Source organism: Ostrinia nubilalis, chromosome 5 (genome assembly GCF_963855985.1).
Source record: "Ostrinia nubilalis chromosome 5, ilOstNubi1.1, whole genome shotgun sequence".
NCBI lineage: Eukaryota > Metazoa > Arthropoda > Insecta > Lepidoptera > Crambidae > Ostrinia > Ostrinia nubilalis.
The window spans coordinates 8,730,309-8,747,711 of record NC_087092.1 but is presented as its reverse complement, the minus strand read 5'-3'; the positions used below and the strand labels follow the sequence as shown (position 1 = coordinate 8,747,711).

At 33.9% G+C, this 17,403-nt stretch overlaps 2 protein-coding genes across 2 annotated transcripts; both read left to right on the top strand.

Annotated features, from left to right (window-relative positions):
* Positions 1-187: 187 nt before the first annotated feature.
* Positions 188-4,179, top strand: LOC135071825 (protein singles bar). The gene is made up of 4 exons (XM_063965652.1): positions 188-749; positions 1,214-1,396; positions 2,258-2,398; positions 3,299-4,179. Exons 1-4 carry the CDS (start codon positions 603-605, stop codon positions 3,374-3,376), a joined length of 549 nt encoding a protein of 182 aa, XP_063821722.1. The 5' UTR covers positions 188-602; the 3' UTR covers positions 3,377-4,179.
* Positions 4,180-9,541: 5,362 nt separating this feature from the next.
* On the top strand, positions 9,542-17,354 carry LOC135071824 (uncharacterized). Its single transcript, XM_063965651.1, has 4 exons — positions 9,542-9,769; positions 15,208-15,279; positions 15,567-15,726; positions 16,423-17,354. The coding sequence occupies exons 2-4, from the start codon at positions 15,240-15,242 to the stop codon at positions 16,577-16,579; spliced, it is 357 nt and encodes a 118-aa protein (XP_063821721.1). The 5' UTR covers positions 9,542-9,769; positions 15,208-15,239; the 3' UTR covers positions 16,580-17,354.
* The last annotated feature ends 49 nt before the right edge of the window (positions 17,355-17,403 follow it).

The following is a 17,403-nucleotide window of genomic DNA, read 5'->3' as shown; positions in this document are numbered from 1 at the left end:
TAAACTGAAGCCAACTAGGTACCTTCTGTAAGTAACTAATTTGATTTTTTTATCAATAATGTGCCCAAACAGTATTCACTCTCCCATTTACTGCAATATTCCTAAACCCATTCATTCATTAAAAACAGAAGCCCAGAAATAGTATACAACCCTCCACGGCGCACGCGACGCTCTATTTTTAAGCTGCGCACACGTATCCCGCCCGGCACGAGACAATTACTCCTTCTTTGGTGTTTGAGTGGGATACATTGATTAGGAGGTACTTATACTTTCCAAATCTATTTGGGTGATCTGAATAAAAGGTGATAGGCGACCTACATCATCTCTCAAGTATTTGGGACAGGGCGAGTGCGCTGAACTTTTATTAGTGCGCTCGCAAAACGTCTAAAAATATTGTGTTGTGACTAACGCTAACCGTGTAAATTGTGAAGTGTTTAAACTCTCCTGAACTTCCTGTGGGATGGGATGTGGATGGGTACAGTGAAATCGTAGAAACGTTAGCAACGGGATAGACATCGTGAGGCTCTTGCTGTGTTTCTTTTAAATATCGAACGAAATTAAATTATTTCGGTGTTGTGTTTTGTTTTGTGAAAAATAAAATAATGACTCCAGGACCTACCATTGTACGAGTAGCCCCAAGCGGCGTTAGCGGCGCCAAAGGCATCAAATGTTGCTGTTGTCGGTGTTGTGAGTGCTTCAACCTCGGATATCTCACAACGCAGCATGGGCTCATCAAACTGGCAGAAGCTGTAAGTAACAATATTTTATTAATACAAAAGTAAAGACTTTACATTGTGTGTCACTCACAACAAACATAAACAAAGTCGTTTCATAAGTTATAAGAAGACTAAAATTGCTTTATTGTCTTCTTTTGTGTTGAAATAACATAGCTTCGACACACATCAAGAAGATCAATGGTTATGATTGTATGAATAAAGGAAGAAACAAAGACGTTTGCGCTAAAACTCCGCTAAAAGAACTTTGTCAGTAGAAAGTTTAATGACTTTAGAAAACCAATGTTCAAATCTTGCATAATTTAATGCAACAAAGCATTCGCAATAAGTTAGACAATGCTATAAGCTAGAGAAAAAATACCGATACTTCTAAAGTAAGATAAATAATTCTTAAGTAGGTTTTTGTTGCAGGAATCTTGGAAAAATTACTTTCAGTAGATAAAAAGTATGTGCTAATGACTAATTTTCTACTTCCCCAGATGCTAGGTGGTCTATGCCAGAGTCTGTTGGTTAAGTATGGAATGTCAGAGGCTGGAAGCATGGGTTCAGCATTCCATGGTTTCCTGACGACGGCATCCGCTTGCTTGCTCACCACTGCGTTGCTCATTGCGAGTTACGTCCTTTCATCAAACACGCAGCAGCTCATACGGCAATCTATCTTCGTAAGTCAAACATTTGTTAATTAATTTATACAATCAGATCTACAAACGCATTTATTTATAGATAGGTACCATATCTTATCGACATTGAGTTTTTAGAATAATATACCAATTGTTGTTATATTATGTTACAAAATAAAAAAAAACCATGTTGTTTCTTATTTAAAAATGCTTTCAGCAGCTATACTTACCGCCGCTAACCCATTTGTTACCTTTTGTTTTTTTGATGCTATTAGTTGTGGTAAAGAATCAAAAAGCTAAATGCTTCGTGCACTTTATCGCGGACTCAGGCTGAATGCGTTGTCTTTACAGCCTTTTTACATCTGCATTTTACGTTTGTTATAGACAAAGTAGGTACTAAGTAATTACTTTTTTCCAAAAAGATTACTGACATAAACGTATCAAAGTTTATATCGTTTAAATCATCGACACGTCACATATCGATTAATTGATCTTTAGTAAAATCGTGATCGATGTATATTTTTTCGATTGTATTCATTATCGATGCACTTATTCGGAATTAAACATATTTAGCAGATTATCTATAATTATTAACAATGCATAGGTAATTATTTTTTGGACTGGCAAAGATTTTTGACATTCAATAAACTTTGGACATGGTATTTTAATTTGAGTCTCTATACAAATCAATCCAAGGCATTCTTACATTCATGACTGCGTGATTGTTCGCAGTTATTGTTCTAGAAGTCTCACGTTTGATAATAACTTAATAGATTTTAGGACATGCGACTGTCTAACTTATCACGAAAACTTCCCACGTTAATTTTACGTGTAGGCACAATATTTTTGTAGTCTTGTAAATAAAAAATATAACAATTGAAGGTATTATGTTTTTGTTTTCAGGAATGCCTGTTTAATGGGGTTGCGTGTTTCCTATATCTCTCCGCATCGTCGTATATGGGTGTTGCAGTGAATATTTATCTATACCCGAAGTATGCTTTGGTGAGCATGTACTCCGCATATCCTGCGATGACTGCTGTATACGTGAGTGTCAGAATTGAAACGTATTTTAAAACAGTAGCTAAATGATTTAGGCTTGATATAAGTCTCAAGAACTACCGTCTATAATTACGCAATAGATAAAGCGCAAAAAGCACTGAAATAACAACTGAAATCATTTTTTCTTTAAATGTTCTTTCGATATACGTAGCGATAGCAAAGTTCGTCATCAGACAAGAAACGCAATCTACTTCTTAGATCAAATAAAAATAATATCAAATAGGCCTAATCATAATATTTGATCTAACAGATTTCTTGTCATCTGATTATGGAATCAAGGCGATGTTAATCAGACTATTCAGGCATTGTTTTATAAAATTCTAGACTGTCGTTCACTACTTCTTCAGTCATAGGTAAAATCCTCAACTTAAAGAAACTAGTTAAGTCTGCAGAACGTCTGTTTAGACAAATTAATATCATAGCGATTAGCGAGGTGGACGAACAAATTAGTATAGCTCGTTCTTAAGACCTTAAAGCTGTATTTCCCTAAACCCACCCAGAATTCACTACGAGTAAGTAATACCTAACTATATATTTTTTTAATAATGTTAAAAATTCCTGTTTGTACAGGATACGTATTACGTAGGAGGAGGTGGCAACTGTTTGCTTTTGTGAACATCATCATTACCGATTGTAAAAATGTTTTGTCATTCGAAGTTTAAATAACGATTTTGCTTCTTTGAACACTCTCTATTTAAAATATCTAGAAAATATCAATTGTACCTACCTAAAACTATTTTTCAATTTTGACTGTTGCCTTTTTTACAAATACTACATACTCGTATAATAAGATTTTTTTATGGCGTCTGGTTAATAATAAGTTACAATGTACTATTTTCATATTTTATTGTTTTTATTTATACATTTCTTTACATTTTTTTTCAGTATATTGGAGTGGTGGTGGGAATACTTCATGGCGTCGACGCTTACATATCTTATAAGTATCACAAAGGCTACCGATGATGTAATACGAAATCATGTTTTTCATTCCATGTTTATAAATTAATGCCTTGCTATTTTGTATATAAATAAGCTTAAGTTTTAAAATACATACTAATATTCATTAATAAAATAACTAGTTCCTTATTTTTCTTGGCTATTGCTTGTAGAAACAGAGTAAATTATTAAGGTGGAAGTATTGTTAGGGTAAGTTTTAATAAATATGGAGTATAACATAATACAAAGCATAAAACGCCTTCGTCGAAACTGTCCTATAGCGTTGACGTTTTCATACCGGCGTTATGATAAACTAAATTACTTAACCTTTACATAAAAAAGTTCTCAGTAATAACTTAATCAAGGTTATTACTTTTTATTGTTAGGTATTTGTTTTATTTATTCACTGCAAATCGGCTTATGCCCCTATAATTTGTATTGGCGTAGATATTAAATTGCTACTCAGTTATCATTGTTTATTAAGTATTCATTCATGTTAAACATCAAATAACATACTACATTGTTGTCAACAAAACCAATTCCGTTCTTATTAAGGATTTTAGTTTTGGGGAGGGTTTATTCCATTACTCTCTTTTACAAATAATTATGTTACCTACTCTATTCACTTCTCTTTATTTCTATCAAATGTTGGCTTAGCCTTGTTAATACAATGAGTATTTGAAACGGTGTTATTTTAAAGTTGCAAAGGGTGACTTAAATATTTTGAAATTTAAGGAGCAGTTACTACACTGTAAGCCGAGGTAGAGACGTACTTTATACTTAAAAGTTGTACTTTATATGTTCTTTAATAAAGGATGTCTATTTATTTATATATAATTTCGTTTTTTTTTGGCAAATGCAATGACTGTTTAGAATATTTTGCTACTATTAATTTGAGCTGATATGTTTTTACTACAGGACCTTCACAAATCGGAGGAGGAAAAATTAACTCTTCTTGTTTATTGTTTTTGTAAGTCGCGTGAGCGGCTGCGGCGAATCGTGCCTGGTACGCGCTGCGCCGGCGCACCTAGCCTCCGCCATTGTGATTTTGGTGAATCTGTTGGGTGCGACGGTTGATACGTAAAAAATAATCAGCTTCCATATTTTATAACCTTATTAAATAATCATGCTTACCGATACCATCAGGTGAGATACAGGCCAAGAGCTTCCATTATACCCACTTCCCACTTACCACCATTTTACCCAACACCGGTAGAGCATTCTGCGCAGCAAAATTAGTTAACATTCAAAACTTGTTCCAATCTCCACATTAGCAACGTGGTAGGAGAACCCAATGCGTGCCGGTAGGCATGACATGAAACTCTTTCATGAAAACGGTAATTTTCATTATGGAGTTTCATGTCATGTCATGTCGTTGGCATCAGAGGCATTATAAGTGCAAAAGACGTGTAGGGCGTACATACACCCAATGAATAAATAACTTTGCCTTTATTTCATTACACTGCTATGAAAAAAAAACATATAATATTTTTTAGGTTAAGTCGCTGTTAGCGAACTTTAATTTTTCTGAATAAGGATAATGATTATGATTTGGAAAATTATTTTCTCTTCCTATGGTGGACCATAATTTGCCAGAAGAGTCGTTACAAATCACGGCGCAGAAGATGAAGAACGCTTAATTTTAATGTGTTTTCCTTTCGACATATTATTTTCTACGTTTGTTTGTAGTTTTTTAAATCATAGTCTATTGACTAATAATCTACTCAATAAAAATTGCAAAGTACAATAACATCGAAAAGTAGATTAACTGTCTTACGATTGGTAGTGGTCCATAGCAGTGCTCACCCTGCAGCTTTCAATACTACTTTCGCAGAAACGTTCGTTCAAAGCCTGTGAAAGTGGAGCGCCCAAGCAAACTGCCAACGGGCTAATGCTTGGCTGTGATCTACCTCAGAAGAAATGTAACACCATCTTTACCTTAAAAAAATATGGACGGAAAAAAACTAGCAGGCTAAAGGTTAATTACAGACACCTGTTTAATCGTTCACCATCTCCCCATTTTAAACTTTTAATTTTTCTACAATTTTATCTACAAAATGGAACGCTAAACACATTACAAACAATTAATAATATTACAGTTACCTAATACTTAGTGTTTCAACTAGAGTCACGTAAATAATTGTTTGATCAACATATAATTAACAGATTAAAATATTGTTATCATCTTGTTTTTGCAGAGATAGGAGTTAGTATTAATTATTAACTAAATCAATATTATGTTTATTGCACTTACTCGTAGATACTTATAATATACTGTTAAAATGGCAGAGTATACATTATAGGGTTGGATGATGTCCGCTGTTATCGATATTCTTTAATATCAAAAAAGATATTCCATATTACTTACACCGATCAGTCGTCAGTTATTTACAAATGTTCCTACATTTTAATGCGAATTATGTATGTGTACATTGTACATATATCTTAGTTCCAACAAGATAAAGACTTCAGTCTACCTTATTCCTTAAGTTTTTTTTTAGCTTGTAAGGCAATTTGACTATTGTACTTATGACACATTTAAGAATATAATAATTTGGCAAGTAGGCTTTCGAAAAGCGCTTTTACATGTCCCAAAAATAGCTTGCCTTATCACCACTTCGGGACATGAAACTAATGTTTAGTAAAAACATTTGAATGAATTTCGTGAATCAACAGTTGAAAACTCGATATTTAACTAGCAAGAAACATTAAAGTTCAAGTAAGTACTTCCTTAAAGACAGCACGATAGTGCAATAATGAGGTAAAACGCTATAGCAGCGTGGCCGGAAGTTCAATTCTTGGACTTGACGGAAAGAAATATGCACTTGGAAATTATTATTTTTTATTTATTTTTCCTTACATCTTATGTAGAGCCGAGTAACTGTAAAACATCACTGATGTCGTCGTGGTGCACCTAATAAGCTTACTGCAAATCTTGTCTAAATAGAAACATCTTAGACCAATTTTGAAGATTAAGGATGAGTTGCACCACCTAACTTTGACCGTAACTTTAACGATAACCGGTGCATTTTTTTATGGAGTTTGACAGATTATTGACGTTTGTCAAAGTTAAAGTAAGATGATGCAACCCAGCCTAAGATTTTATTGTGTTATAAACTAAAACCAAATAATGTGTTTAAATAAACCAGCTATGCAGTACCTTCGTTACCCTTCACTTACCTCTTGTAAAGTCATTGTGTAGAAACGAAGGTGATTCGTTCGACTTTGGCGCATGAGATTGCTCAACACTTCGAAAGTGATAAGGCAGCCGGGCGACCTACTTTTTACCTCTGCATAGGTAATCCATCTTGCATTAAAATATTAAGTAGATGTTCCCAAGAATACGACCACACAGGCTGTCCCCAAGATATCATATGAAAACTTATATAAGAAAAAGTTTTATCGCTGATAAAAATGCGAGAATTACGAGTACTTAACGGGTCATTTGCGAATTTGATACTCATGGTCATGATGGTCACTATTAGCTATTAGCTAACTAATGAAATTTTCAAAATATAATGATATTACCTATTGTATTAAGTAGGTAATTTCTTAATTTATTTTGGGTACAAAAACTAACAATTGAATGGTTTCAATATCACATCTTACCTAGATCCAACGAAGCAGTTTGGTCACCATATTATTATGGCGATTAAATCGCATACCTACACATTGGTAAGTAATGTAAGTCAGCAATATTTAAAAACCCATATACAAAAGCTCTAGATTTTTCTATTTAGGGATCTGTTTGCAAATTATTAAAGTTTAAAGTGCCAATTTTTGATCGAGTAGGGCGTCCCCCCCCCCTCTAAAAACTAAACAGTTGGCTTGAAAAATCTGGAAAAATTCGTATAATACTGATTTTCATGAACTTTCAAGGAAAACTATAACGGTTTTAAGATACATCAGTTACTTTTGTAATGTTTAAAGATACTGATGCTGATTACATATTTTTTCATATTCATTTTCATTCATACTATCATGAAATTGTGAAAATGCAGTTTTTCCACTTCATCGTACACTAATTTAGTCAATGAAAAGTTACCTAACCATTTCTACCGAAGGAAGAATGTGATCGTTGGAACTATGAAATTTTTTATTCAGACTGCATAAGATTGGTAATTCATCTATGGGGAAATGTATTAAACTTTTCAATAAATTACCACAAACTGTTGTAGAATTGCCCATTCATAAAGCACATATCAAAAGCACCTTAAAGTTGATGATTATATGTATAAAAGATAAAAATGTTTGGAATGTTTAACTACCTAGCTCGCATCAATACTTATGAAGTTATGACTATAATTTGTATATTTTAAAGACTGTATACCCTTGAAAAGGAGGCTGACAATAGTGACTGAGTTTCTTGCGCTGCTTCTTCTCAGCACTGGCCCATTTATTGTCCCGAAGCAGTGGTAGGGTTAATATTGGGACGTGTAAAAGTGCTTTATATAAGCCTACTTGCAAAAATAAATGAGTTTTATGAGTTTTTTTTAAATATCCAAACCATTTAGGATTTGTTTCACTTAATTTTATTTAAAAATAACTCATAAAATTCAGAATATTTTTAATCTTAATCTAGGTACTTATTTTATTTGAATTGCAATTTAGAATTTTACAGACATAATATATTTCTGAAAAATTATACAATAGAGATTCAATAAATGTTAGCCCTTAGATTAAAAAGTCCATTTGCTTGCTACAGTTGTCTTAATAGCTCACATTATAGCAGAAGTGCAGTCAACGCTCTTTGAGCAATAACAGTTGCGCAAACAACCTGCGCTGCGTCCGCGCCGTATCACGTGACGCGATAATGATAATGTATAACTACTCGACAGCACATCAGCTAGTCATTTTTGTTGCAAAATAGCACGTATTGCAACGACATAAGATCCTAGAGTGTTAGCTTGATGTGCCGATGCTCGTTGCTGTACGTTCTCCGGCCATTTCATTAGAATACAGAATGCCAGGTAACAAGTTGTTGTCATCTATTGTTTAATTGGACATGGCTTACGTCAACGAGTGTTTTGGCTAGTTAATATCAGAAGTTTAGAGAAAGGAATTAAATAACTGGATTACTGTGAAAGTGCTAGACTCACGTAGTACCAATTACGTATTGCATTTACCTGCCTACGTATATTCAAAAACGATATTACAGAAGAAAGCTAGCGAAAGTCAACATTTGCACTTGTTTTTATCATAGATAGTAATGACATAGATAGTCAAGCATGACATGAATTGATCTATAATAATCTACAAGTTAACATAGTTTAGTCAAGGAAATGCAGAAATCTCGAGAGTGTCTTATCATGTTTTACTGTATCTGTTATTGTAATGTACATAGGTACCTACCTAATTAAGAACTGAAGATAACTTACAATCACTTAAGGTAAGTAGGTACCTGTCATGTGCTAGAAACTTTTCTTATTTATTTGTTTACGTTGTGGGCCCATTAATTTAATTATTTAATGCATTATCTCCCCGTCACTCTGATGGCATTGTGTCTCAGATTTCATGTTATAAACGACTATCAATGATAACTTTATCTAGCAGGCACCTACTTACGTATTTATTGGTCGACGTCACATAGGGGGCGTAATATTTATCCAATTCTGGGAACTACCATGGGTGACATCTACAAAAAGAATGTAACTTAAAATTAATCAGTTTACACTCAAATATACATATACCTACATAAGGTATCTATACTAATATTATATACCGAAGTAACTCTGTCTGTCTGTGTCGCTTTCACGCCTAAACCACTGAACCGATTTTGATGAAATTTGGCATAGAGACAGTTTGAGTCCCGGGAAAGGACATAGGATAGTTTTTATCCCGGTTTTTGAAACAGGGACGCGCGCGACAACGTTTTTGTGTCACAGAAATAAATACCACGCGGGCGAAGCCGCGGGCGGAAAGCTAGTTTTATATAAGTTGTTTGTTAATAAAGAGAACATTAGATGTAAATGGAAAGTAGAACGAATCCGTAATTCTATAATATGTTTTCATATTAATCCAATTAAGATTTTTTTTTGAATCACCTTGAAAGTCAGTCCTATCATAGCAATTGATATATTGATACAAATATGTGTCCAGAGAAAAAAACCTGGTTTTGTACATATTATTACTCGCAAGTGAACCAGCTGGTTCCAACCACGGCGAGGTGATCTCTTGAATGCGGAATCGCGGACACCTCTGTTGACTACCTACAGTAAGAGACGCGCCGCTGAGCGCTGCGCATGCGCTCCTAGCTCTTAGCTGAACCGTCGAAAAATTCCATACAAACAAACCGTGTTATAGTGTTCCACCTTAACCATTAGTGATACAAAGTGCCAAAGCATTTAGTGTGCTAAATTAATGTACGAAACTAGTTTATCGAGTGAAAGGACCAGTCTCCATTTGGTGTCGTGAGTTTATGTAAGTACTGGAAATTCAATGTTTGAAATTGATTTTACGCATGCTTGCGACGTCGAATCAGCATCGAAATCGTTAAAATAAATGTTAGCTTGTGAAACATTGAAGGCCGGGCGTTAGATGCGTTTTTATTTAGTTGATCACTACATAAGTTTGATTGATCACAACAGTTGAACTCACAGTTTCGATGAAATATACCTATTTAATTATTTCATTATCAACAACCATTACCTCTAACAATGTGATAGTTTCCCGAATGTGATAGAGTAGATTAATTAGCATCATGTACGTATTAATAATTAAAATTTTCGTTATCACCATAACATAGAACTTGTAACCTTGGTGAATTCAGTCAAAGAGCAGCTGAATACGTCAACGGAGCTAGCCACTTCAATAACTGGATCTCACTTCTGGACAGTTTTCATTCCAGAAATCATCCTGTATATGTAAGTAGGTCCTAAGTTCTTCAGGGTTCTTGCAGTGAAATCTTCCGTGTATTTTGGCAGCTAACAGTGTTTGAGTCATCGCAAACCCGTACCGATCATTGTCACTTTCCGGGCATGCGTGTGCGTCGCTCTTGACATACATTATCGCAATGATTCACTTGTAGAGAGAAGGACCTCTCGTAATCCTTTTTGTTATATCATACCCAATATACCTATTGTTATATCATACCCAATATACCTATGCTGGCGAGTTCCGTGAGTGCCTAACTGTAGTTTAACCGTACAGGCTCATTGCGAACGATTTTATTCATAGTAGCTGGAACAGTCATATATAATGAAAAACATAAAAATTTACTGAAATATCAATGTATACAAGCATTGGTTCACAGACCAATGGTGGTGTTGACATTGATGACTACGAGTAGGTGAAGGTAACTATTTTATTAAATTATTATACATGTACTTGAGTTAGGTGCTTGTAATAGCTTTTGTTAATTATAAACATAATATCGTAGATATTTACATTATGATAGAATACTATAAAACATAATAAAAATCCGAAATAATTTTCTTATAATATTTTTTTATTCAAAACAAGGCAGGTATTTGACCACAATCGCACCTGATGTTAAGTAGGATGGTACATATCTGCCCTGTAAGTGCCTATTCACTCTCGCCTTATAGTCCGGATTATAGTCTGCGGGAAAGACAGCAGCAGGCAACAAATTCCAGTCCCTAGCTACATTATGTACTTAGACATATTATGTTCGTTCGTTTCAGCCGAAAGACGTCCACTGCTGGACAAAGGCCTCCCCCAAGTCGCGGTCATAGGGTGCGTAGTAATGATGCGCGCTGCAGCGGCCGCGGCGTACGCGTTCGTGTAACCGTAGCTTAAGACCTAGTAGGGACATTACCGACATTACTTACTTTAAAGGAAAATATTGTTTTATTAACGTTACTATGTGATTTATTTTAAGGTTGAATTTTATTTCTTTATCTCAAATCATAATTTAAATTAAATGTATATGGCCATTAACTACTAGTAGATTTCTGTGTGCTAAGCTTAGGTAATGAGTGATAAGAGATAAGCTGTGCCGTAAAATTTATAATGCAGTATGACTGTTATTTCGTGCTTTAGTAAATGCTGTTGAGCAAAACACTAACGCAAAAAATAAAACGCAAGCCGAGAAGCTTACGTATCTACGCTACCTTGAGAAGTTAATAGAAATGCCGACTTGGGATAGCGTAACATTCAATCCAATGCCTTTTACCAGATTGTGCAAAATACTTACTCATTTGGAATTTATAAATAAAAAGTGCAGTGATAGGGCAGTGTAACCGAAACATTTTTTCAGTCTCCCAACGCTGTCTAGCTAGAGGCTTACGAAGAGAATTTCAATGGAATAATTTTGCAGTGATTCAGCAATCACGTATCAACAAATCTTACTCAATTAATTCAAGGGCTAACTAAACTCCTAAAAACAAAAGAGTAAATTAACAACTACGAGCTCGTTTCTGATGCCTCGATGACGTTGTGTGATCCAGCTTCAAAGTTGAAAATGAAATTACTATTTTTCTAATTAATTGGTCTAGCCTCAAAGACTGGGCGTCTCTCAGCACACCTTGACGTGAGCCTACCGGGGAAACTCATTCCCTGGTACCTACAACGTAACTGTAACACAAGGATGCAAATGGATGTTAATAAGCCATGTTGTCCGACGCATATTTTTTATTTCCTACGCTGAATGAACCAAATGACTATTGACAATCTAGTTCTGAATGTAATTATTAACACACAAAAAATATGCTTGTCAAATTATTTTACGAAGGTTATGTGTACTTATCACGTTGTGATATGGGAATGTACTCCACGCGGCTGCATGACACATGACTACCTACTGTTAAATCTCATCTTGAGTCTAGATTATAAAATACGAAAGATAATAAATACTTAATCATGTTTCATTTTATAAATGAAAACTAGTTAGTTAAAGGGTATGAAGAAAGAAATATTAATAAAACTTGTAAAAGTTTAAGTTTTAAAAAGTAAGTGCAAAAATAATCAACAAACAACTATAAACTTTTATGAGTATCAATCATAATGTTCTCTAAAAATATTTTCAAGACCTTTTCGACCCCTCTGTTACTTCTTAGTAAAGCTGAAATTTCAATGTAGAGAGTGCTCTATTAACTCGCTAAATTATTCTCAAATACGATTTTTGAGCATTTAACTACGGTTTACAAATAATTAAGTTAAAGTAATAAATAAGTTTTCTAATTTTTTTTACTGAACGACTAATTTTTTTTACGAATAACGCAAAGCTACGCTAATTGGCTTTGACATTTAATGCTCTGAGTAATTTAGGCTCGACATTAGGCAACCCGAAAATGTAGGTAATAAAGGCAATGTACTCGTCTAATTATGTATTTAATTATCTTCACTTTATGATTAGTTTCCTGAATCACCTTCGTAAGTACACTGGCATTGCAGAGAACGTGATGGTATGCAGTAGGCGGGTACTTATCTATCAGCTAGTGTGATGGAGTTTATCATACTTATATGCATAGTACCTGGTAGATATGCGAGTGTAGTATACATACGAACATGTTCCGCCCACCTCATCATGCAATATGTCAAAAACCCACAAAGAAAGTACCTTGTTGTAATTAAGAATTAATACCTATTATTTACATTTGAAATTAATAAAATGCGCTAAAGTGTTAATAGTTTACAATGACTAAACTGTAGTGCTCTACTGAAACTATGTTCATTTAAACAAAATGTAGACAGGTAGTTAAAATAGCCTAATAATATCCTATATATCAGAAAATTTTCGAAAAACATTTGAAAAGGTCACTTTTCGGATCTTTTTGAGACTGAATTTATTTAAAATGTCCGAAGATATTTATTTTTATTAAAAAAATTTTTCTCAAAATTAACCTTCTAGCTGAAATTTTCCTTTTTGAATCAAATGTTTACTTTTTAGTTAAGTTACATTAGTAATTTACTCGACTCGAACTCGACACGTAAAGCTCATGGAAAATAAACGAAAATTGCATTTTACGACATTTGGTTCTTATTTTTTGGACAACTTTAACGAACCCTAATATTTGTTTTGTCTTTAATTAGTTGTATTGCAATAATATTGTTTAAATCATATATCAATATAAGCTTCTTTAATTAATCTTTAACTGTAATTGAATCTGATTATATGAAAAAATTTGGTACATTCCATTCGATATTTATACTAGAAGCTCATCCCGACTACGCCTGGCTCTTGGCTTATTAGATATTGTAAGGTAGACTATTTAATATCTAAAAAACACGTAGTACCTATAACTCCACAAATAAATGTTTAACCACATGTACCTAACATGTTGGTTAAACATTTATTTGACCAAATAAGATTATGGTTTACATACGTATTAATATGAAGTTAAATATTTTGGAGTTAATATTTTTTTTAAATCTGTTAATTTTGCTTCACCACCCACTAATTACATTAAAAAATACTTTCAGAATACAATTTAACGCTTATTTACATAGCTATTAGCAGAAAGCTAATGTAGGTACAATTCAATACTAAATACCAATCAAGAATATTATATGTACAGTTTTTTACGGTTGGTATCGGATTTCGGAACAATATTTTATTCGTTTGTTAGTTTCCAAAGACCTTCCCCAAGGATTTCTGATTTTCTGAAAATTATTAATTTAAGAAAAAATATGTATTTCTAACTTTTTCAGTTAACGACGACGACGAGCAGCTGCTTAGCTGCTACTAATTTTTAGATTAGTAATGAAATTATTTTAAGTCTCAACGCGGACACTGCGGAACATGCCTAAATTGAACTCTTTAATTACACGAGCAAGCAGAGTCAAAATTTCACACTAGTACAGTCATAATACATGTGATCTTGATAAAATCAGCGTGACTACATTTGATAAGTCGCAGTCAGAAACCGTGATTTATCAGCGATCTTAATTATTTTACGTCATTATCGATTCTAACAATTTCGAAGAATTGTTTTTGTAATCTATTAATAAAGTCAAGAATGTGGACTTTATTCGTTGCGGCTAGTTTTCACTGAGGGATATGTAGGTATTGTTATCGTTTATTTTCTATTTATACATTTTTATTGTTAATTACGGGTTATGTGTTGAAATCAATGATATCAGATATTAAAATCCGGTTGTTATGTAATGCTTTGTATGTAAGATTTTCAAGTGAAATTTTGAAAGTACTGATATAATATATAACACAGAAAAAGGAAAATTTTACTGATGTTCGTTCATGCAAAATGCAAACCTGTTTATAAATTAGGCTAGAATCTAGGTTTATGTTGGTAATTTCTGAATGTCTCGACTTCAACAGCAAGCTATTTCAAAACACGCAAAATGCAACAAACTCTGAATCAAATAGAATCCATATTACTTAGTCAGATAGATAAAAATATTTATTTCTTTGTGGTTGAACTCAGTCCCTACCCTATACCGATAAGCTGCGGTGATCAACGAACGTCCTTACAGTCACAGTACCTACGTAAAGGTAGACTTATCGTCTGATCAGTCCACGTAAGTTCATGAAGGAGCGTTTTCGTAGATAATCATGATTAACATTTTCATTAGGGAGTGGACAAAGCATGATACAAGATAAATGCTTTTTCCTACAGATGACGATGACATGTTTTTGTCTGATGACGTAAACTCCTGCCGCTGCCTAAATTGTTTCGCGGTTGCATTATGAAAAACTAATCATGCATCAACTCTCGGCATTTACTTATGTCGGTCAGACTTGAAAATTTCCACCATGAACAGCCATTTATCTACTTACTTAATTGACAGTTATATTTAACGACATGCAAGAGGCAACCAACATTCAGTACCTACATCTTAGCAAAACATTTGTAACATAATTAATTAGTTAGGTACTTACAAAGAAGGAGACAATGGAGTCGTCATCTTGAACATCTGTTTTTTCTCTTTTGTTACAGATTGTACTGGTCGATTTATTGAAGAAATACAAATGGAACAAATATCGAAGAGTGCTAATTGGGGAGAAGCAGGTAACGTAAACACTGAAATCATGAATATTAATCTAATATTAGTCCAAAATTTTTGAGAGATTTTGCAAATACTAATAGGTTTTATTCCCATAATATCCATAGGTCATTAGGTCTAGAGCGTATCCTATTGTACTGGGCATTTAAATACGGGCTCGCAGATTCAAAGAACTGAGTGGGAACAGTCGTAAAAATTGCCGAACCATGGCAGAACGAACATGTTTGAGTCTTGACGATTGTATGGTAAATTGAAATAAAAAAAACAAGTTAATGTTTGTTATCTATTCCAGACCTATTGGAATCGACGGCAGATCCAAGCATATCCGTATCAGAGATGGAGGATGAAATACCCACCTTGACAGTCGCTGCCATCGTGGGCGTCACCGTGGTGGTGCTGCTAGCCATCGCTGCGGTCTTCCTGCTCGGTGTCCTTATTGACTGGCGGCAGCAGTAAGTCTTCTTATCATATAGTTTAGTAAAGTAGCCCACTAGTACCACACTAGCACTGTAAGGCAAAACTTTGTTTACAAAACGATTTTGGGGCAGATTTAGCCTAGGCGCAGACCATCGATTTTTCGTCGGCCGATAGTTTAGTCGGACAGTTGATCAGTATGGGCATGTATGAAAGTGCGCACATTACACCGATTCCATTTGGCCGATTGTTCATATAATTTAAAATCGGGTACAACTATCGGCCAACTAAAAATCGATGGTCTGCGCCTAGTCTTAGAATCGGGACCAACTATCGGCCAACTAAAATTCATTATTAAGTATAGATAGAGGTGTTGACTGAAACAGCTGAAGAGTGTGACTACGGGTTTCTTGGTAAAATTACTTTGAGTAATTACTTATTTGATTCAGTTAAAAAAGAAAATAATGATGATACTATGCTATGCTTCAGAAGTGGATTCAACTGAGACATACCTACTATAGGTTGTTAAAATTAAAAACCCCCCTTGATTCTAGAAGTCTGATGGAATAATGTAGGTTGTGTAAAGTAAACCAAGTGGCATAAGTAGGTATTATTTAAAAACAGCAGCCGTATTCGCATTGTTCCAAGCTATTAAGTTACTTTCTACAAAGTCATAACAAAACGTAATCTTACCCGGCAGTGTAGAATAACAATGATGTTTGCATTGGTTTCAGGCGAATGTTAGAGAAAAAAATGGGCGAAGTCAAGAGAATGAAGCAGCAAAGGCGCGTTAACACGCACCCTGAAAGCGACGACGTTAGCATAGCGAACCACATGGAGGAGCCTGGGATGAGTTTACCACCCGCGGAAATATTAAGAAATGTGCCTTAGTCCACTATTCTAACATATACCTACTTAAAATTGAATCATTTTTATATAGCTTAAGTAAAAAAAACCTGAAAGTTAGATCTGGCATATACGCGAATCGTCTGTTATTATTAATTTAGTATTGAAAAATACTGCCATACTTTGTGTAAAGCTTACATCACTCTCAAAGTAAGTCATAAAATAATGGTCATAGTCATGGAGTCAAGTTTTGTGGTGAAGTGGAATGACAGTGTTACGTTTAAGAATATCATAGAATCTTTATACCTACTAATGTTAAGTACATTTGTACTAATGCAAGAACGGTTCAAATACGGTAAAATTAATTGGTTTTCAGATAATTTATATTAAAATTGCATACTTAAGTAATAGGTACCCACATAATTTCCAGGTGATATAATCTTACATAGGTTAATCTATTTTGAAAACTGTTAATATTATTCTGTTTTATCTGGTCGATAATACCAATACTTATTAATTGTAAAACGCAATCATGCAGACTGATTTATTTTTCGATTATATGAACTCTGTGGCGTGTATTTCTAATGTATAAAACTTTTACATCCTGGTTAGATATTATAATTTATTAAGAATTATTTGTATAGATTGTTATTAAATCAATGTTGCTGACGTTATCCGTTAAGTGTGATATTTTGAAAACAACTGTAAGAAAAATATTAATTGTAATTTGTAGGTATTTTTATTTAGTGTAAATTGTAGTTAGTGGACCAAAGTGTAAATTACTTTTTATTTTAAATAAGAATATATATTTAATACTTTACTTTCAGTGTTTTAAGATCTTGTTATCATATCCTGCTATGAATACCTAT

Coding starts and splice junctions, on each gene's coding strand:
- LOC135071825 (XM_063965652.1), top strand. CDS start 603: ATGACTCCAGGACCTACCATTGTACGAGTAGCCCCAAGCGGCGTTAGC. Junction 1,397..2,257: donor TCATACGGCAATCTATCTTC/GTAAGTCAAACA, acceptor TTTTGTTTTCAG/GAATGCCTGTTTAATGGGGT. Junction 2,399..3,298: donor CTGCGATGACTGCTGTATAC/GTGAGTGTCAGA, acceptor ATTTTTTTTCAG/TATATTGGAGTGGTGGTGGG.
- LOC135071824 (XM_063965651.1), top strand. CDS start 15,240: ATGGAACAAATATCGAAGAGTGCTAATTGGGGAGAAGCAG. Junction 15,280..15,566: donor TGCTAATTGGGGAGAAGCAG/GTAACGTAAACA, acceptor TATCTATTCCAG/ACCTATTGGAATCGACGGCA. Junction 15,727..16,422: donor CTTATTGACTGGCGGCAGCA/GTAAGTCTTCTT, acceptor CATTGGTTTCAG/GCGAATGTTAGAGAAAAAAA.